At 39.2% G+C, this 22,202-nt stretch overlaps 1 protein-coding gene across 1 annotated transcript; it reads left to right on the top strand.

The window, feature by feature from the left end:
* Positions 1-2,981: 2,981 nt before the first annotated feature.
* LOC134851524 (transmembrane protein 64-like) lies at positions 2,982-22,202 on the top strand. Its single transcript, XM_063867650.1, has 4 exons — positions 2,982-3,268; positions 18,060-18,260; positions 18,878-19,116; positions 21,519-22,202. Exons 1-4 carry the CDS (start codon positions 3,081-3,083, stop codon positions 21,989-21,991), a joined length of 1,101 nt encoding a protein of 366 aa, XP_063723720.1. The 5' UTR covers positions 2,982-3,080; the 3' UTR covers positions 21,992-22,202.

The following is a 22,202-nucleotide window of genomic DNA, read 5'->3' as shown; positions in this document are numbered from 1 at the left end:
CAATCAACCAAGTTTTGATTATTGAACTTGTGAAACTTTTTGTATTGATCTAGTTTGGTCAGACCAAACTATAATGTTGCAATTGTTAAAATTGTTGAAATTCTTGATTTTAGTTATGGCTATTTATGTATGTATATGAGGAATCTAGGTGAGTATATTTACATATTTATTCACGACTGAAGTTTTTAACCTGTGTAAGACACAAATTCACTGTGTGGCGACATGGTAAGTTTGAGTAAACTCGCTCTGGAAGGGTGGGTAACTCAAGAACTTTCCTAGCCACAGAGTTTCTTAGTTTTAATATTGAAAGGACCGCATAAATAACTGATTATACTTGGTGAGTAATGTTAAGTTAGTTTTAACGGGTGCGTGGCCGTGCCACGTCCCACTTTTTAATCACAAAGAGCGAAAAGAAGTTTTATGGCAAGACGACGTAAGTAGTCAGAAAAGAAATTTTATCTGGGACACTCCTCATGGTGCAAATTTTGTGAAAATGTTGAAAGGCAGTGAGATGTAGTACGATGCCATTTGTGAACACGTAGTGAGTTGAGGTGGAGTAGATAAATTTCATTTTCTTATGCAATTTGTAAGATTGATTACAGAAAACTGGATAACTACTTGACGATAACCCGGTGTTATGCGATCAATAGGGACATTGATGGAGACTTGTCCGGGGAGTATGTGCCATTCTGCCAGATGACACAGCACAACCTTCCGGCGACGTAAAAAAGAACGACTAAAGGTCTTATGAACAAAAAAGTGTTGCGAAGGAGGGTCAGAATGTTCTAGAATTTTTATTTTTAAAATTTCGATTGAAGAATGAACATTTCTGAGAAATAGAAAAAAGACGGCCATTTTGAATAAAAAAGACGAAAGACAGAACAACGACAGATATTGTGAAGAACAGTCGTACCAGAGACAAGAAAATTACGAAGCCTCTTATCGTGGCAATAACACACGATAAGAACCTTAGCGACGGATATTTGTGGAGAAGGAGGCTTCAGTGGGGGAAGAAATATACCACGGAACCCTCCCGAGACACGAAATATAAGAGATAAGAGTGTTATCTCAAGAATATTACGGGAGCGGAGGCTTGGTCCCCCAGAGACTGTCTATGTGAAGGGACTGTATAGACTGACTGTATAGCTGCTATAATGTCATAGATCTTAATTAACACCGTTATTATTTAATATTTCAGAGCATGAGTAGCTAGAAAAAGGAAAGGGTCAATCCATCTCTAATGGATTTAATATAGAACTGTCACACAAAAACATGTTAAGATAGGTTGTTCGAGCCGTGTTTTTAATGACAATCACGTAGTCTGAGGATCCGAGACTCAGCTATGTGGTTGTGTTCGCATGTAAACGAAAGCTGATCAAAAGTCGTTTGACTGATGGCCTAAAAATGGTAACTTTTTACTTTGCCCTAGACAGACCAGAAAGTCAACTGGCAAGGTCGAGACGGTGAAAAACGAGTAGGATTAAGGTAACTGACGCCTGCCAGTCGTTAATAGGTACTTTTTCTACGCTCCGTCGCTGTGTGATATTTGGGCGAATGTTACATTCCAAATATGACCGACTGGCACATAAGTTAATTTGAGTGTTTTGACCGAAGCCGGAAACATTAACGTTTTTGTCGACCCGATGTTAGAAAGACCACCAAAAGAACTGGCTTTGGTAGAGACGGTGAAAAACAATCAGAGCTTAGTTTAGACGCTGGCCAGTCGTTTTATAGCTTAGCTTTATTTTCCGTCGATATTTACTTCCGGGCGATTGTTACATGGATGTTTTTATGGCGCTCCTGGGTGTTATTCTTTTTTAACATGATGACCGTCAAAATTTTCGGTCTTAGCAATTACCTCCCTTCTGACCCCTTACCCATTTCTTAATTGGGGAGGGGGGAAAGATTCGTTACTATGTACCATAGGGGTGAAAGAGATTCTACAAACTTACTTAAAAACCTTCTTTTCATTGTTTTCATTACCCTTTCTCTACCCTTTGTTTCGGTACCCTTTCTCTACCCATCCCCCCCCCCCCCCCACACACACTTAGTCCGATCATTCTTCCTTCCCATTCCCTTCCCCCTCCCAATTACTTCCTGTGACTATCCACATTTACCCACACCATGCCCCCCCCCCCCGTTTTTGGGATTTTTTGAAAAAATTTCGGCCAAAAATTTCCGTTTTTCAGCGCGTGCTCCCCTTTAAAATTAGCATATACTGAAAATTTTTAGGGTTTCTCGGCCGAAAATGGATACCATAAAACATACCAAAGAGGGACCCTTTGGTTGTTGAGGGGGTCAAATCCCTGTAGTAGTCGGACTTTTGCTATTAATTAATTAAATGAGAGCAAAAGTATTAACCAATCAAATCTCTTAAAAATGTTCGGAATTTTGTTAGCTATAACAGGCTGCGCATTTTGTCCAATCAGAATGCGTCTCAAAATTTTCTCATTTAATTTAAATAAAATCGGAGGTATTTAGTTTTTTCGGCTATCCGGGAATGCGGCTCCGTGGGTATGCACCTTTCCGTCGATTTGTACTTCCGGGCGAATGTTACAGATGATGATTTTTATCTTCATTATGTAACAAAAATTTTCAATGGGCCAAAGACTAAGCCGAATATTTTGCGCTCTTGGTTTAAGGTCACCGGTGAGCGCGCTACACACGCATCTTTGCTACGCGACGATAACCGGCTCTAATTTTCGTAAAGCGTCCTACCCTGTGTTGGCTAGCTCGCAGCACGTTGGCGCGACTGCGGTGGCCACTATCCTGCTGTTTAGTTCTCTTCTGTTTGAACTGTAGAAAATTAATGAATTAATTCGTTGGCTCACAATTCGACCAATCAAAAATCGAGTTGAATAATTTTGGTACAAATTGGACCGATTTCTCATTTTGGTACAAATGGGGCTGCACCAATGTTTCAATTGTGTAAAATTTTTACACAATCTGTGTAAAATTCTGTGGAAAATTTGTTGTAGTTCAAATTTTCAGGCCACAATGGCTTTCTTGGGACAGGACTGGGAAGTAATATCAGCAATAGTCCTAGTGCATTGAATGATACAAGAACCCAAGTTCAAGTTATGTGCTGTTCATGTATTCATTCGCGTGAGAAAGATGCAAATTCTTCGCCAACTTCAAGATGCCTTATAACAGCTCGGAAGGGATGCTTTCGTTTTTTCGACGAAAACAAACCCTACATATTTTTTGCACTGCTTATATTTTCTGTCTTTGTTATATTTAGCAGGAACACTGAGATCTTTCTAGAAAGGTATATATTGTTCTATATATTTTACGTGTACCGTGTAAACATCCGATATGTCGAACATCCGAAAAATCAATAAGTGATACAATTATCTTATAAACAGCTTTACTAGGGCAAAAATCCAACATTCTTTTAAAAGTAGGTCAAAAATACCATTTCTACGGTTCGTTTAATAGATGCTATGGTGGTCGAATGGTGACCGGTCAGAGCAAAATGATCCAATAGCATGAAAACCGACAAATTTTGATTTATAAGGGCTAATCGGTTAAATTAATTATTAGAATCAACAATACTGCCCAAGAAATGAATAAATTACACATCAATTGAGTAGTTCTATTAAGTTTTTTATATTGAGTTTCAAAAAAACTCGATCAATTTTTTCAGTTTTTGCATAATTTTTTCGTTTCTTGGGTAATATTGTCAATTCTAATAGCTTAATAATAATATTGTCAATTAGCATAATAAAGTAAATGCTTTTCTGCTTCTGGACCCTTTCTTCTCTTAGAACATTCTACTTATTGCTCCGCCTCCTGGTCGAATAAAGGCTGTTTGCAGTTTTCACTAGCTATTCAACTGAGAGTAAGAACCTATAGAAATATTAGATATGGTTATTGCGGCGACGCGCATAGGGCACCCACTGACAACCTTAGAACTAGAATAGGCTAAGTTGGAATCTGTTAATTGAACTACGCATTGTTTTTAAGAGACGAACGTAGTGGATACTCTTGTATAGGTTTTGCTGATTTTTTTTTAAGGAAAAAGTCTTAAACTTTGTTCACCCTCAGTTTTGATTTTTCGCGGTTCGACTTGTGATTTTTTTTAAAGTTCAGTGCATTTGCATTGTTAAAATTAAAAGGAACGCAAATTTCATTATTGAATAGCAAAAGTGTAAAGGTCACGAAAATGGAAATTAATTACCAGATTTCCTAGCGAAATAAAAGTTTTACGTATTGATCCAGTTTTCTCAAAATGGGTTAGTTTTAACAAAAAAGTGTCCATATTAAATATTTCTACAAGAAAGAGCTCTACTGCCATCTATTTGTTTCTTCGAAATTCAAAAGTTCAAGGCTCTTGAAAAAATCAAGTCAGTTTTTTTTTCAGTTTCCTTGCGTTCATTACTCTTTTCCAACTGTTAGTTGGCAATGTTTGAAATTCCAGCGTTATTTTATTACAATCTGTCTATTATTCATGTATTTTCATCTATTATAAGTTTACACTAGCGAGCTTATGAGCGTTAGTGTTTTAGTACGGACCTTCTTCTTTTCTAACCTAACTAGCAAATAAAAATGTTCATTAAAAGTGTTCCCTGTGATATAGTGTCCCTTCGGATGGCTGTGGACAGCTATATCGTCGTTTATTAATAATGTTGTAAACTGTTCGGATAGTAATTAGCGCTACTGGCTATCAATTATTATTGAATTGTATTCATAATTTATTTGTCTCGAGCGGTTAAGACTTATCTTGCTTTTAAGGACGCAGGATTCGGTTCTTAACTTCTGGGATATCGCTAGTCGATCGACGCAAGTTAGAGCATGATTGTAATATTTTATTCTGTTCGAATCTACCCAATTGATTAGTAGCTCGGTATAAATCTCCTCTGGTTGGTATTAATTACCATCAATATTTACATAATTAAATAAATATAAATGTATGAACTTCATTTCATTAACAAGGTTAATTATGAAATCTAATATAGCATAAGAATGCATGACGTCATGTAGTGATGTCACACTACCTCACAAGAAGAAATCTTCCCGGGTGGTTTTAAGTTTTTGACTGTTTACAGTTAAAATAATTGAGTTTGAAAATTTACAATAAAATTGACAAAATATATACTGCTACAGGAAAATGAGTAATTGAACTATCAAGTTATCACAAAAAAAATTAACATTCATTGGTTTAGAAGCACAGGTTATTACTTCAATTTACATTATGTGAAAGAGAATTCAATTGAGTTTAAATGGGAAATATTTTAATGGGGATAGGAAGCCACATTGAGTCGGGTTAAGGGAGTTAAGTGATAGATGATAGGGTCAATTTGATGATACCATGATATTGTCAGTTATCAACTGTAACTAAATTTGCACGGCAAGTACTGTAGTGTCGTGTAGCAAACTATTTTTCGTCGTTTCGTCGTTTTTCTCTTCTTTCGTTGTTTGTTACTAGTCATTTCATTTGTTCCATTGGTGCTCGAATTAGTTGTTAACTTTTCAAATGAGGTCACTTCAGTCTTTTCGTGGCCTCTTCAATTGCGAATAGATGTCCAACAATTTCACAGTTATCTGTTTTGTCGAATTGTTCACTTTTTGTTGAAGTTGACAGTTTATAAAGCTATTTGTACTTTGTTGTACGTGCTTAAAAGTTGCTACTGTGTGTTTCAGATATCATCTGATTGTTAAGAAGTATTGTCATCTTCTCCTTTTGGGTATTTTGTGCCTCTGGTGGCCTGACACCCTGAATGAAGGTGAGCGACTTTTTTATTTGAAAAAATCAAAATTACACGTTTCAACGATGTTTTGCATTGGTCGCAATCATTGTATTTTGTGCAGTGTCTGGCTTTTCGTGTTTTCAATTCGTTTCTTCTACTGTAGCTGCACTTCACTCCTATAGGCTATTCAGGCAAATTGCTGGTTCGCCTGAGCAAAATTTGACATCAGTGAGAATTAAAATTGATGAATTTCAGTTTTTCATCAAATTTGTTGATATTTATGATGATCTAATTAGCTTTTCAAGTTCGCGTGTTGTTTTTCAGCATTGCTTGTAACCTTTCAGGGTTGTGCTAACAATTCCGTTGGATCTTTGCTGGCGCATTTGAGTGTTTTCTTTCCGCATTTCTGCAAAGATATCCCTCGAAAGTTATTTTTCTTGTTTTTCCTATACTAATACATGGGAATGTTGAGAATTGATGTATGTCACCAAATTTTGGTCTGGTAGTGGACCAACTTCGTGCCTGTTCGTCATTGGTGATTTGAAGATTAATGAGCCCAAATTTTTTGAATTTCCTTCGACTCGTTGATGGGGGACGAAAAACTTTTTTATTCGTAATGCTTAAACATGGGCGGTGAGGGTGATTTTTCGTATCTCGAGATGTACACATTTCCTCCTCCGCCGAGCTTCTGGAGCCTCCTTATTGTTGGTCCTGGGATCATTGGTAGTGAAATTTTCAAAATCCATTCAGAAGTTTGATGGGGGACGTGAGAATTTTTTATTCCCCATCTTAATACATGGCCGGAGAGGGTGATTTTTGAGATCTCGGCTTTTAAACAATTCTTCCTCCGCCGGGTTTCAAGATCCTCCTCATTGGTGCTAGAGAGCTCACTGGTGTCAAAATTTTCGAGATTCGATCACTGAGTTGTCGGGGTGCTCGAAACTTTTTTATTCGTGATCTTAATACATGGGAGGTTGAGGTGTTTTTTGATATCTCGAGTTCTATGCATTTCCTCCTGCGCTGCGCTTCTGCAGGCTCCTCATTGGTGCTACAGATGTCATCGGCGGTACTAATTTAAAACTTCTTCTTCTGAAATTTTTCTGGGGTCCCAAAGTTTTTTTATTCCCTATGTTAATACATGGGGATTTCGTGCATTTTTTGAGATCTCAGGGAAGTTGACTTCTGCTAGTGAGCCGGCTTTGTGCACGTGTCCGTAGGGTGCTGCAATGATGATAACCGGTGAAAGTTTGGGTGATCCTTTCATAAAATTTTTTGAGGGATCAAAAAAACGTGTTATCCCTAATGTTAATACATGGGGTTTTCGTGCATTTTTTGAGATCTCTATGAAGTTGACTTCTCCTAGTGAGCCAGCCTCGTGCACATGTCCGTAGGGTGCTGCAATGATGATCCACGAGTATGAGATCGTTATACCACGTACATAGTGTCCTTGGCGTCAGTTTTTCGGAATATCTCGAATTTGAAAGAAGACGTTTTCTCGAAATTTTGCCTTTTTTCCGACTCAACTTCGTCTTTTTTGAGTTTTGCATCATCAGCTGGTTGCTGTTGGAGCTAGAAAGCGTTGTAATGAATGCATGAACAATAGGGCGCGATATCGTGACATTGTTTCATATGTAAATGAAAATTTTGATGTTCGTTTTTGCGAAAATGTCGCAAATTATGCTGAAAACTCTACTTTCTTTCAATTTGTCGAGTCCACATCCAATTTTTGGCATGGCTATCGCATTTATTCCTTTCTGCAAGAGCTGTTGCTTCATGCAGTTGAGGCTTCGTGACAAATCGTAGTAGGTTGGCTTATCAAAAAATTGTGGTTTAGTGACTAAATTGAAAATTGATTTGTTTTCCCAAGGCAAAGAAACTGAAACTGATGATCCAACTATCGGTGTCTCAATGCTTTTTAGGGTTGGTTTGATGCATGGGTAGGCACTGCTGATCTGCTGTGCTATTCCTTTTGCCATTTGAAAGTCACTTGAGACGCAGTGAGCTATAGAGCCAGGGAATTGTAAAACATCCCCTGATCCCACAAAGATATTTGGTTCATATATTGCATTTACCGAATCTTTGCTGCTGCTGGGCCCATCTTTTCGTTTAGTCATTTGTTTCGCTCGCTTCACGCTGTCCTTAATAATGTTCCTTTTCGCCTCTCGTAGAGGAAAGTCTTCATTCGCCTCCTCCGCTTTCTTTCGTATATTTGCTTTATTGTCCTTCTGCGTTGATCGTGGAATGAATGTAACTGGGGCCACTTCGTGTCCGTCAACGGTTCGGAGTCCATACTTTCGCGGTTGTTTTGGGCGGCTGGGTATTGGATGGTATCTCACATCGTTGCTGAAGCGCGTTTGGCAAAATATTTTGTCTCGCGCTTCGACTGCTGCTTTGCGCTTCGTTCGCGATGTTTCTTGGGCCATGTTTTGTCCATCGTTTTCGAGATTAACTGTAGTAGGCATTGTAACCGCTGTCTCGTTCATTGGTTCGTCGTTATTTAGTTCATCGTTGTAATCAAACTCAGGTGGAGCTAAGGGTTCTGGATCTGGGTCCGGTGGAAGTGCTGGTGGCGGCGGTGCTGCTATTGGTAGCGGTACCAGAGGTAATGGTGCAACTATTGGTGCTGCTGCGGGAATTGGGACTGCTGCAGGAGCGATTGGGGCTGCTGCGGGTCCTCCAAGAGGTACTGACAGTCGGATTCGAGCAGGTGCATCGGGAAAGTTGCTTTGTCCACCGGTTGCGGGTTGGATGTCGTCTAAGAGTTTGGGCAAAGAATCGTCGAAGAGTCCTGGTTCACTTCGGTATTTACCAAGTGAGGGATCCGTTTCAAATTTGCTTGGATCAATAGTCTCGAGATCTTCTGGTTGATGCTGTGGAATAACAGGTCTGAGACGAATCCGGTGTACGCATTGTGTGAAATTAGTTCCCATTTTACGAATGATGTAGTTTGAATTTGTCAATACTTTTTCAACTCTGTACAATGGTATCCAGACTTGCATTGATTTGCTCCCAAAATCTGATTGTGTTGTCAACAGAGGATTTAATAATAAACAAAATGAATGCTGTTTTAGTGGCTGGGCAAGTGCTTTTTGATCGTAATATCCTCGGTATTTATGGTAAGCTGAAATTAAGTTCTTTTTCGTTTCTTTGAACTTTTCTAACATCGCATCTTGCATTGCCGTGACAAAATCAGATTCAGCTGTTACTGTTTCAATTGCTTTCGTTGAGAAGCGGAGATCAAGTGGTTTTGTCGGTTCTCTTCCATGGAAAATTGAGCTTGGGCAGCATCCAATTGATGAAGAGTATGAAGTATTGTGGATAAATGTTGCCAATGGGACATATTTGTGCCAGTCCGACCATTGTTCATTAGTGTTCAGCTTTAGGATTCGTTTAAGTGGTCCATGAGATCGTTCGACAAGACCGATAGTCTGCGGGTGTTTTAGTGTCGCGTGGTTAAGTTGAATCTCGAGCAATGTTGTCAATTCGTGCATCAGTTCTGAAGTAAATGTCTTTCCAAGATCAGCTAGAATCTTCTTCGGGATATAACTATGAACAAAGAAAATCTTTGTGAGTTCTCTCGCAACGGTATCCGCACTGGCATTCGTCAATGGTGCTGCAAACAAGTATTTCGAGAATACATCGATTCCTGTGAGAACAAACTTGTAGACAGGTGACTTCATTGGTCCAACTATATCAATTTGCATCATATCGCCTGGGAAACATTGCAATGATGAAATTGGTTGTAGTGGTGGAATCTGATGCTTTGCCATTGCCTGTTTAAGTTGCAGACACGTCAGGCAATTTTTAATCGTATTTTTCAGAAATTCAGTGAAGCCGGGAAGGTAAAATCGTTTTCTAAACTCTTCTGATGTCCTTGTCATTCCAAGATGTCCGGCAGTTGGCGAGTTGTGGAGTCGATACACAACTTCTTTCCAACGATGTTTAGGTAGGCAGTATTGTTTATACTTCACCTTTCCTGTGTCATCGAAGAAGTTTCGGTACAGAACGTCGTTTTCAAGTATGAGTCGATTAAATTGCTTCGCATATTTCTTCTTTCGACTGTTTTCGTACGTGAGGTTTGGAACTTGTTCGTTCCGTATCCAGTTCTTCACATCTTCGATATCAGGATCCTTTTCTTGTTCATTTTTCAGATTAAGAACTTCATGACTCAAATTCAGGTCATGAAAAATGTCAGCAGGATCGGGATATCCAACTGCGGCAATTAATGGTCCTGATAGTCGGACGAAGTTTTGTGGTTGAATAGTATCGCTATCGTCTTGCGTGTTGAGCTCTCGCATAACGTTTTCATAGAGTCCTAGTTCAATCAATTGTGTTCTCAGATTATCGTCAAGTTTCTTCTTTTCGGGAAAGATCTCCTCTATTGGTTGGATCAGGTTGAGAGATGCATCAGGTACTTTAGCTGTCGTGTCGATTTGAATCTCTCGTACCGGAATTTTGTCCGTCAGTTTCAGGGAGAGAGAAGCTGATGGGTCTGTTTGCATTCGTGAGAGAAAATCTGCTGCATAATTTGCTTTTCCAGGTATATGCGCGATGATGATGTTAAATGCCATGACTCGATCCAAGAAATTCCAAACTGATGGTGGAATGGTTTTTGCTTGAAAAAACTGTGTCAGGCTCCGATTATCAGTCAGTATTATCACTGGTTTGGATGATCCCCAAATGAAATGAGAGAAATGATCGAGAGCAAAATATAGAGCTAAGAACTCTTTGTAGTATATGGAGAACTTCAGTTGTGCTGTATTGAAGAGTCTTGATCCAAAAGACACTGGTGCATACGTTTTCATTTCACTTTTATTGTCAGTCTTCACATAGTCTTCAACCATGAGCACAAAACCGGTTCCATGATAGCTTGCATCACAGAGTATTACGTATTGTAATCCTGGTTTTGGTAACCGAAGTGTTATGTCTGTTGCTTGTATCAGATCATGCTTTAGCACTTCGAGACTTTTGTGGTGCTCCTCATCCGTTTGAAAAGCAACATCTTTTCTGAGGAGTCGATAAAATGGTATCAGTTTTTCTCCTAGGCTTGGCATATAGTTGCGAAAAAACTGTACAAAACCGATTAGTCGTTTAACTTGTTTTACAGTTTGTGGCATTTTAATTTTCTTTAAGAACGTGGAGATTTTCTCTTGTTCCGGTGACACTCCTGCTGGTGTGATTATGTTACCCAGGAACTTCAGTCTTTGTGTTCCGATCTCACATTTGTTCGGCGACAATTTAAGTCCTGACTTCCGTACACATTCGAATATTTTCGAAAGGGTCGGTATCATTTCATCGAAGTTATACACAGCGCTCCCTATGTCATCCATGAATTGTGTACATAGGTCCGCAGCTAAGCATGGATCAAGGTAGTGTCGGATAAAAGAACTAAATCCTGTTACTGATTTACTTAGACCTTGAGCCAGGCATTTGTATGCGTAAGTTCGTGAACCGAAGTTAAATGCCAAAAGTTGGACTGAAAGGTCATCTGCCATTTGCACACAGTGGTATGCTTGTGAGCAATCAAGTTTGGTAAACAAGCTCTTTCCTGCGAAGTGGTTCGAAGCATCGGTCATGTTTGAGATCGGAAAGTTGCTGTTGATATAGTCATTCTTGAGTGAATGGTTTATCCTTCTGAGGTCAATCAACATCCGCAATTTACCAGATGGCTTTCGATGTGCAAATAGTGGACTACTGTATTTTGAATGTGACAATGTTGTTATAAGTCCATAATAGTGCATAAGGGCAAGTTCCACTGTCAATTCGTGTCGCAAATGTATCGGCGTAGGTGGTCCTTGTGTATACAGAGGTCGTGTGTGTTCCGGTTTTAGTTTGATTTTGAGGTCGGAATTGTACCCAACATCGAATCTATGTTTGGCAAAGATGTCCGAAAAGTCAACAAGCATATCTTCTACTTTTGACCTTTGGTCTTCTGTCAACACTGAATTCTCCCACTTAAAGTTCTTGATAAATTTCAATCGATCTTGACATTTTGTTTTCGGTTCAAGTTTTTCAAGACCTTGAAAATGAAGAATTTGGTCGTAAATGTCGCGTTGGATTTGAGGAAGTAATTCAGGGTTTTGACATGTTTCAGGCGTAGGAAACCAAAATTTTTCATACTCAGGTTCATGCTTCATTTGGGGCTGCTGACTATCACACGATTGTTGAATTAGCTCATTAATGCCCATTTCAATATCGTCCGGGTGGTTCATTTTTGCAAATGCAATCATTTCAGGTTCGATGGGGAATAAATTTTCTGCTTCTTTCAGAGTCAGAATTGAAAATTTCCCAATTTCGGTTTTGAAAGGCAAAGTAATGTGATGATCGGTGATGTTAAACGCTGTGATATACAACAGGTTGTTTTTCAGCAATTCGCTTATTGAAGAAGTGAACGCAATTTCACAGTTTTCTTCAAATTCCTGAGCTGGAATCACGATTCCGGTAGTTTTTTCCATGTCTTGACATGTGTTCTCTAGCTGGCATTCTACAAGAATTGTCTGATACGGGGCTATTGTTTGACGTTTTGTCAGAAGCAAAGGGAATTTTTTCACTCTATTGACTCTTCTTGGCTCGTTTGGAGGTTTTATTTCGTTGATTTGAAGGGTCATGTCTTTGAAATGCAGTAGATTATACTTCGGACAGACATGAATATGATGTTTTTTATAGAAAGGATTTCCTAGAATTATTGAATTGGTTGCATGAAGAACGAGAAATGATTCTATAAAGGTCATGTCTGCCAATCGGAATTCTAACGTTACTTCAGTTTCAATGGAGACTTGCTGTCCTCCTGCCATTCTAACTCTCTTCAGTTTGGGTTCATTTACTTCAAGAGGGCGAAATAGCGATTTTTCTTCTTTTAGGTCTTCAAATGTCTGTTTTGAGATAACATTTGCGCAGGCTCCTGTATCGACCAGGGCTCTACGTTGTAATCCCGATGAGAAACGTAATTTCGTGTACGTCAGTACTTTTCCTTCCGCAGGGATTATTGCGTAAAGGCTAAGTATCTCATCAGGTTGGAAAAGTTCGTTAGGTGATGATTTAGGTGATTTCGATGATTTAGGTGATTTCGATGATTTAGGGGGCTGACTCAGTGGCTTTATTAGTTTTTTGGCTCGTTTGGAAACGGGAAATTTTGTCCGCGTCCTTGTTGTTTCTGTCGCCACCAGCATTGACTTGCTGTGTGGTTAAATTTTCCACAAACATCACAAAATTTGGCTGATGATCGCACCATTGGTCCAAAAGGTCCGTTGGGATTTTGCGTTTCAGCTTGAGGCATTTGATTTGCGACAAATTGTTGCGTCGGATATTTCTGGGACTGTTGGAACTGTGCTGATGGATGCATTTGAACCATTGGCTGTTGATTTAGGTACATGTTTGGGTACTGCTGATTTTGAGGGTACAATTGCGAATATGGCTGTTGTGCAACTGGTGGCATATGGTGAAAGTTTGGCTGAGTATTGTTGAAATCAAACTTATTTTGCCAATTATTTCTACGTCTTCCACCTCCGTTGCCTCGTTGTTGTCCATACCAAGTATTTGTGTTTGGCTGCTGACCACTATACTGATCACTCTGACTGTTGTTGTTCCGATTTTGTTCGGGAAGCGGATTCGATTGTTTATTCGACTGCTCAGTTATTTGTGATCTCATTTCGTTAAGCTGCTTCTCCATTTTTTCCTGATTTGTGGACAATTTTGTGATAGCGCTTATTAGATTTTCTGAGACTTTGTCGTTTATTTCGTTAAAGCCGTCTTCCGGGTAATCGTCTTTTCGGCAAATCTCACGAATTGTGATTTGCTTCTTGGTCAGGTTGCACAGTTCCTGAACTGTAGTTGCAGGTGGTTGTTCCATCAGCTTTGATCTCAGCCAACCTGGCATTCCCTTAATGAACAGTCGTTTAATTTGTTCATTTCGGTTGTCATGTACAGCATCTATCCTTTCTTGCCTTTGAGCAGTTTCTCGGTGGAATCGTGCTGCTTCTGCTGCTGCAGGTGCTCCAAATATTGCAGGATCAATTGGGGCGACAGCTGGCAAATCTGGTGTCGGATACGCTAGCTGCGCTTTTGTCGTTAAGTTGACCAAGAAATTCTCTGGGGTATCTGTTTTCGTGTTGAATCGCAGTTGTTCTAAATTCAAAACGTGGATTTCTTGAAGTTGGGGGTTGCAAAAGTGATCCCTTAGGGCTATGAGACTCGCGGGAACGTTCGCTCGAGTTGCTGGTCCTAGTGTCTGGTAGAATCGCAGCGCGTTGTCTCGTAGGTGCAGTTGCAAGAAGTTCGCTTGTTGTGCGTTTGGTATCGCTGCTACTCCGATGTAGCCTTGAAAAAGTTGCTCGAATTCTGAAAAGTCTTCTTTTTCCGTTCCTCCATAGGGTTCGACCGAAACTTGCGCGTGTGCCATCGTATTACAGTCAAATGGATATCAGGATGATACAGTTGATGATAAGATACAGCAGTTATTCAATTTAGGCGGAACACTAGGGAGTTTGCTATTTAAATTAGCTCTTAAAGAAAGCTAGTAGTATCACTGATCAGATTTATTGATGCAATTATATGGTTGTGCTAAAGTTTCCGTTACTTGACTTCTATGGTGGGGAAACTTAATGATAATTATATCAATTTACTGCAGGTTTGAGTTTCGAGTTTTGTTTTAACTAACTGTTTTTGTTGATTGTTGAAAAACCTGTAGATTTGCTTTCTTTGTCTGCCTTGTCAGTAGCTCAGCTGCCCTGCCTTCTGACTGGAACAAGAAGTAGTGATGTTGTAGGTCACAATCCACATCTGCTTCTGTAGATTGGAGAAACTTTCAGCCCGGAGATGTTGAGAAGTTGAGGCTGTCTTCTTTTTCTCCCTGTCTGTCTCAGTTGTTCGCTGAATGTGGCTCTGCTTTCCACATCTGAGCGTTGCTGGGTGAAATGGGTTGTGTTGCCCTGTTCTGTTTCAGCAAAGTGCGGTTGTCGTTGTCCGCTCGTGTGATGAAGATTGCATGTGCCGATGACTTTTGGTGAATCCAGAAGTAGAATCTTCCGCGACAGTCACCATGTGATATAGTGTCCCTTCGGATGGCTGTGGACAGCTATATCGTCGTTTATTAATAATGTTGTAAACTGTTCGGATAGTAATTAGCGCTACTGGCTATCAATTATTATTGAATTGTATTCATAATTTATTTGTCTCGAGCGGTTAAGACTTATCTTGCTTTTAAGGACGCAGGATTCGGTTCTTAACTTCTGGGATATCGCTAGTCGATCGACGCAAGTTAGAGCATGATTGTAATATTTTATTCTGTTCGAATCTACCCAATTGATTAGTAGCTCGGTATAAATCTCCTCTGGTTGGTATTAATTACCATCAATATTTACATAATTAAATAAATATAAATGTATGAACTTCATTTCATTAACAAGGTTAATTATGAAATCTAATATAGCATAAGAATGCATGACGTCCTGTAGTGATGTCACATTCCCTTATTTGGTGGCACTTTTGCTAAAATCACGATCTGCACCATATGAAATTTCAGAGCATCTGTTTTCTGCATTTGTAGGTAGCTATTGTTTGTGAATGAGTAGTTAGTGTGTGAGACTCATAAAATCTAGGTTACAGATCGAGTCCTTCTGTTTCTTATTGCCCCTTATAGAGCTGCTCTATGGCCTGTTATCGCTAGTGTTTGCGAAGCGCAGTTTCGGATCTCTGTCAATTGCGGGCTTCTTTATCTCGCCACTTTTAAGTTTTTCCAACGTATTCTTTTTGATGTTTAACGAAAGAAATTTTTTCTTTTTTAGCTATAACTTATATTGCAATTGTTAAGAATTTTTTTCGATTTCTCAGTTTGAATTCAGGTTTCATTTCACCAAAATTGAAAGATGAGAGCCAATGTTGGGATGCTATCAGGGTTCCACCAGGGGCTGGAAATATGGCCACCAATTATGAGTACCCAAATTCTTCTAGTTGATTTTTTCAAAAATTTTCAGAAAACCTAAATTGAAAAAAAAATACAAAATTCAAAAATCCCAACCCAGTAGTTGAGCCTGTCAGGGTACTACCAGGTTTGCGAATCTTGCCTTCGAATATGACTGCTCAAATTTTTGTAGTTTTTTTATATGACGTTTGTATGTTTTCCAAAATTTTCAGAAATTTTAGATTCAGAAAAAATTCGAAAAAAATTGATATTCCCAACACTGTAGATGGGTACAGTCAGGGTACTTTCAGGGATTGCGATTCTTCCGTCCAAATATGACTGCTCAAATCCGTGTAGTTTTGGAGATGTGACGTTTTCATGATTTTTCCAACGTTTTCAGAAAATTTCGATTCAGAAAAATACAAAAAAAGGCAATTTGCTGTAGATGGGTACTTTCAGGGTTTGCGATTCTTGCCTGCAAATATGACTGCTCAAATACTCGTAGTTTTTGTGATATTACATTTTTGTGTTTTTTTTTTTTTAATTAGTTCAAAATTTTAAAATTTCCAGCTCTGTAGTTGGGTAATTTGAGGATATTCCCAGGGGTTGGGAATCTTGCCTCCAAATCTGACCGGTCAAATCCTTCTAGTTTATGAGAAAGGACGTTTTTTATTGTTTTTTTCTTTTTTCAGAAAACTTAGGTTTAAAAAAGTTCAAAAAATTTGAAATTCCCAGCTCTGTAGTTGGGTACTATGAGGATAGTCTCAGGGGTTGCGAATCTTGCCTCCACATATGGCTGCTCAAATTTTTGTAGTTTTCAAGATATGACGTTTTTTATGATTTTTTCTAAAATTTTTTCTAAAATTTAAACTAGATTTGAACAGGTCAAAAAATCTAATAATACTTAACCTGTTGTTGGATACTGTGAGTGTACACTCTGGGGTTGCAAATCTTGCGTGCAAATGCGACTGCTTTCAAAATGCGACAGCTCTTGCGTCCAAATGCGACTGAATGCTGCCAAGGTAGTCTCAGGGTTGCCAATCTTTCCTCCAAATGTGACTGCTGAATTAGTTCTCAAGATACAACATTTTTCCCAATGTTTTTACCGCAACTTGAATTTAAAAACTTGACAAATGTCTAGCCCTTTAGTGGAGCAATCTCAGGTTACTCTCAGTGGTAGGAAATCTTACCTCCAAATTTGACTGTTCAGGCTCTCTAAAGTAAAAAAAAAACTGTTTCCGAGATATGCCGTTTTTTATGATTCGTCAAAATTCGAAGCAGCGGAGGTGCGCTACAAGCTTCATTCTCAGGGTTGCGAATCTCCACTCCAGTTATGACTGCTCAAATCCTTTTGGTTCTCGAGATATGACGTTTTTTATGATTTTTTTCGATTAAATTTGAAATTCCCAACCCTTTAATTGGGTACTGTGAAGGTAATTTCAGGGCTTGCAAATCTTGCGTCCAAGGGCGACTGCCCAAATGCCTTTAATTTTCAAAGGTTATCTGTAGAAAACTTCAGAAAATTTGAAATTCGCAACCTTATCGTGAGACAACTTTATCGTCGAGGTACTCTCAGGCGGTGCGAATCTTGCCTCCAAATACGAATGCTCAAATCCTTTTAATTAACGGTATTTGACCTTTCAATGGTTTTTCAAAATTTGAAAAGTAATTATGTGCTGTCAGGGTGCACCCAGAGGTTGCAGATCTTGTTCCCAATTTCTGCTCATGTTTTTGAGTTGTAAAAATTTCGAAGCACTGGAAGTGCGTTACACGCTGGTTGTTATATAAGTTTATTAGCCCCCGGCCTGATCAGTGCAGGGCCAACCGTGGGGGAGGGGGAGATGTCATCCATTTCGCCGCAGCCGTCCCACCTTGAGGAGGCGGATGACACTGGGACCCCTCCAGCCGCGACTGGGACCCCTCCCTTAAATAAGTTCGGATCAGGGGCGGATCTAGGATTTTCTCGAGGGGGGGGGCGGATTTTCAAAAAATTTTCCAAAATTTTGACGACCTTTTTTTTTTTTTTAGGTCGACCAAATTGATTTTTCGAGCTCTCCCAAAGCACTGTTTTGCCCCTATTTTGGCAAAGTTTTCCGCGCCGTAGGCAAATTTTTGAAAAAACAGTCAAAAAAAGCCGTTTTTGGGCTATTTTTGAAAAATTTTGACCAAAAAATAGCGTTTTTTTGGCGCGCGCTCCCCCTCAAAGTTAGTATATATTGGCGCCTAAGGCGCCTTTAGAAAAATTTTAGGGTCGGTCGGCCAAAAATGGATTTCTGAAAAAGTATCAAAGGGAGGTCGGCAGGGGGTCGAATCCCTGAGGGGGGGGGGGGGGGCGTCCACCCCCCCCCCCCCCTGCCCCCTCCTAAATCCGCCCCTGGTTCGGATGTTTGACATAGCGGATGTTTGAGATAATTGACGTTTGCCCTAGACCCAGTTGTCGGATAATTTACTCAATTTAATTTCCGTTTTAGCCTGCGTTATTTACAAGGCTTGAACGAGGGAAAGCAGATAGCCCTATTTGTAGCTCTATTCGTGTTCGTATCTCAGCCAATTTCGTGGGGCTACATCGTTCTGAATGTAAGTGCGGGCTTTCTCTATGGATTCATTGGTGGTATCATTGTGGTGTGTGTATCTTCCTCTATCGGCATATCTACTGTCCACTTCGCTAACAGGTTTGTCTCAATTTCTAACAGATAATTATTAAATCACACACTAATATTTTGATAAACGAGACGAAACTAACTGTATCAAGAACCTCTATCATCAAAAATACAAAAGTACTGAATAAATGTCCAGAGATCAAGGCGTACTGCTGGATTCCGCTTTTAATATCTTGGTTCCTATTTTACATTAACATTAATTACAAAGTTGTTTGCCTTATCTTTGACCTCAAGCGACTTTTAAGGCCGAAATAATGCGCTTTTTTTAGGTGAACTAAAATATGTGAAAATTTTACGTACCGAATTGAGTGCAAAACTGATTTCCGACATCAAAATGAGAAGTTTAAGGTTAGTTAACATCAATCAGAGTCGATGATGAAAAGGGATTTTGCTGTCAATTTGGCATTAACAATATCTACAAGGCTAAATATTTCCATTGTGACTGGAAGAAAAACAAAAACATGACTGTCTTTGTTACCTGCCAGTTTTTAGTAGCTTAAAATATCAAAGTCACTCAGTTCAACAAATTCATTTACTGTTCATTTACTGTAAGTATCTGTGGCCTGCATGAGATCTATGGGTGTCCTTATTAAGTGTCTGTTGACGTTGTGGTGGTGGTTGTGTTTCAGAGTGTGTTTCAAACAGTGTCTATCGAAAGTGATCACCAAGTTGCCTCAGAGAGTGACGCCGATGATGGATCTGCTGAAGACGAAACACGCCTTCAAACTGGTTCTTCTCTCTCGGCTCACCCCCCTCCCCTTCGGCCTGATGAATGCATTCTTCGCTGTGAGTGAAGTGTCCAACTGCAACTACATTGTAGCCTCAGTGCTAGGTCTCTTGCCAACCCAAGCAATCAACGCATACATTGGTACGGCAGAATAAAACAAAAATTATTTTCTTTTAAATCCGAAGAAAGTGAGAAATAAACGTAATTCAGGTGGTTCAAATGTAAAAAGATATTCACTTGCAATCCTTTTTGGGAAAGCTCTGCGTGTTAACTTGAGCGTAGCGTAGTGTTATAGTATGATGCAGGTCTCTTCCAACCTAGGTGGCTAAGTAGTAGTGTTACTTTTGGTGTCATTTTTGAATCGGTGTGATGCATTAGGAGTGTAATCACGTGTGCTTTGGCATTTGAATAATAAAAAGCTATCATAGCTGATGCTTTTGAATTTCATCAATTGAACCGAAAAAAAGCTATTTATCTCATACAGCATTTAAAATCCTTATTGAAAAAATTTTCAACACGATATTCTTGTATTTCAACTGCGAGATTTTTGCAATTTTAGATAATTTTTTACCCTTGCAATTAGCAAGGTTTTTGCAATCGGGTACTAGACGTTTTTTCCGTAAATAATTTTGTTCAGCATTGGAAACTTCATAGCATCTGTTCTCTGCTTTATTTGTGGCTAGTGTTTGTGATCATGAAGCGTCCGTGACTGAGTGGTTAGTATGTGAGACTCATAATCTCTAGGTTGCAGATAGAATCCCAGAAGTAGCCGAATTTTTTTAAAACTAATTCTAGGCTTCTTTCTGTTTTTCTATTGCACTTTTTAGGGCTGAATTTGGTTTATAATTTATCGGCTTCTTAACTTAATTTTGGTTCATTTGAGGGAAACATAGTTTGTTTGTTTTTCTTCTTACCGCACAAAACGTTAAAAATCTCAGTATAGAATTTATATTTCAACGTTTATAGTCCGTTTTCTTTGGATTGAGTGGTTTTTCTTTCCTTTCCTGTCTGCTAGCTTACAATGCTATTTTCGTGGTATCGCAAGTGTAAAATTTTGCCCCTTCTTTTCGGTTTAATTGTTTTCTGTTCTTAGTTTTATCGGCTGAGGGGTCTTATATTGTGTCGTTTGACGAGCGTAAACAGTTTTTGCTTGCGTGTGGGTTTTTTGAGGGAAAAGAGGACTTGAACGTTTTTTTATTAGCTTCAATTGTTGAAATGCTTTTGTTTTGCTCGAAGGCTTTCTGCTTGAGGTGTTTTCTGCTTGATTACAGCTTGGTAAGCTTTCGTCCGATGCTAGTTTCGCGTGGTGTTTTCGGCATTATTACACTTTGATAAGTTTCGTCTGATGCTGATTTCGTCCGATGCTTTTGACTTGACGTTTTTTAGAAAAATAATCTTTATTCTGATAGATCTAGTATACATACTACTTATAGAATTTAGATATTTACACAAGCTACTACTTATAGAATTTAGATATGTACACAAGCAAAGCTTGTGTTATGGTATGAACTCTCCTTTTTTCCAACCTAAGTCGCAATTATTCTTGCGCTGCAAATGTTTTGCGACAAAATGTGTTCATTTTGATCAATAACCAGCTAGCTATTCATTACAGCCAATGCTAAGGATATTAACACATGACTATTATATAACAAATAGCCTTTTAGCTTCAAGGTATCATGGATCTGCAGCGTAGAGGTAGGAAAGGAGGCCCGCAACAAAATAAGAGGGTTCGAAGCTGGGCAGGGTCGGATGTTAATGAACTTTGTCGTATACTATTTCAAAATGCGTCCGCTCTATAAATTGAGACATGTTAGGTGGTAAATTTCTATTTTTTAGAAATTACTGGTGCTGCTAATGCTTCATAATTGGCTTGTGTCACTTAGCAATTATGTAGATTCATAATTGGCGTGTGTCACTTACGAAGTTTTGTAGGCTCATAGTTTTATTCATTCAGTTTTTCCCATTAGCGTTATCGGTCATGTTTTTGCTTGTGTATGCGAAGTGCAACTTCGCCTCTGTGTTTTATGATGTGTCGCAAGAGGTTCGAAGCTCAGTTCCGCTTCTCTGTTATTTTCTCCAGATGATTTTTTCAGTTTCATGGTTGTCGACTTAATCTTTGTCGGATTAGTTTTCAAATTCTGTATTGCATTTTGCACACACTACTTAATCAGCTATCGTGGAGCCTATGTGGCAATTGCATGCAATTTTCTATAATATGTTTTTTTTGGCGAAAATTTCCCAGCCCATTGACTGTCAGCCCATTTCTGGAGAGTTTCAGCCTAGTTACCGATTTTTTCCCCTTAAAATGTCCGGTAGTACTCTGAGATTCACTGTCAAAAAACAGAAAATTTTTTTAAAAAATTTACAGGTGGGGGGAGGGGGGCAAAAGAGTCGTGTTTGTGAAGTGCAGCTTAGTCTCTGTGAATATAATTATAACCCGATTATTGGTTAAGTCGGATGAGATTTTATAAAAGAACGAATTTTGATCAAGATCAAAAGTTTGTTCATTACCGATATTTGACGAAAAATGATGATTGTTGTAGGAACTACACTGAGATCGATAGAAGAAGTGACTTCTAGCAGACACAACAAGAGTTACTACATCATCCTCATCTTTCAAATAGCCGCCTGCTTTCTCGTCTCCTCATTGGTAGTCAGACTAGCCAATCAGAATCTAGATAGCAAACTGCAACAAGTCACCACGAGTGGTGCAAACAACAGCGGCGGTGGAAATAATGGGGGTGCAAATGTAATTAGCAATGGGGGAGGGGGGAGCAAACAGGCGGTGGTTGTGAAGAAGAAGCAGTGCAAGCAGAGTCCTCGTGTCACTGATGATGAAGACGACGAAGATGAAAGTGATGACGACGAAGGTGACAGAGAGACTAAAGAACTCTTAGGTGGCGGGGGTTCGTCAGGAAGTCGCACCTCTTCGAGTCTCTCTTGCAGCCACAAATCTAATTTATCTTCCAGGCCAAATGGAGTCTCAAATGTAGTGTTTAGAGAGGACATGGTGTGACAGTAGTAGTGTGCAGAATACTGGTGTAGTCCTGTAAATATAGTTTTATATTCCTCATTTCTTAATTTGGACCTGTGTAACTCATTGAGCAACTATTCCGCTCCTATTGTTTAGTCATAATTTATTGAGTTGAAATGTCTTTCAGATTTGCTGAACGGTTCAAGGCAAAACCTTGGAAGGTAGAAGTTAAATTTGAATTACTATTTTGGGG

Source organism: Symsagittifera roscoffensis, chromosome 7, assembly GCF_963678635.1.
Source record: "Symsagittifera roscoffensis chromosome 7, txSymRosc1.1, whole genome shotgun sequence".
Lineage (NCBI taxonomy): Eukaryota > Metazoa > Xenacoelomorpha > Acoela > Convolutidae > Symsagittifera > Symsagittifera roscoffensis.
Note: the sequence above shows the minus strand (reverse complement) of the source record. Positions and strands in the feature narration are given on the sequence as shown.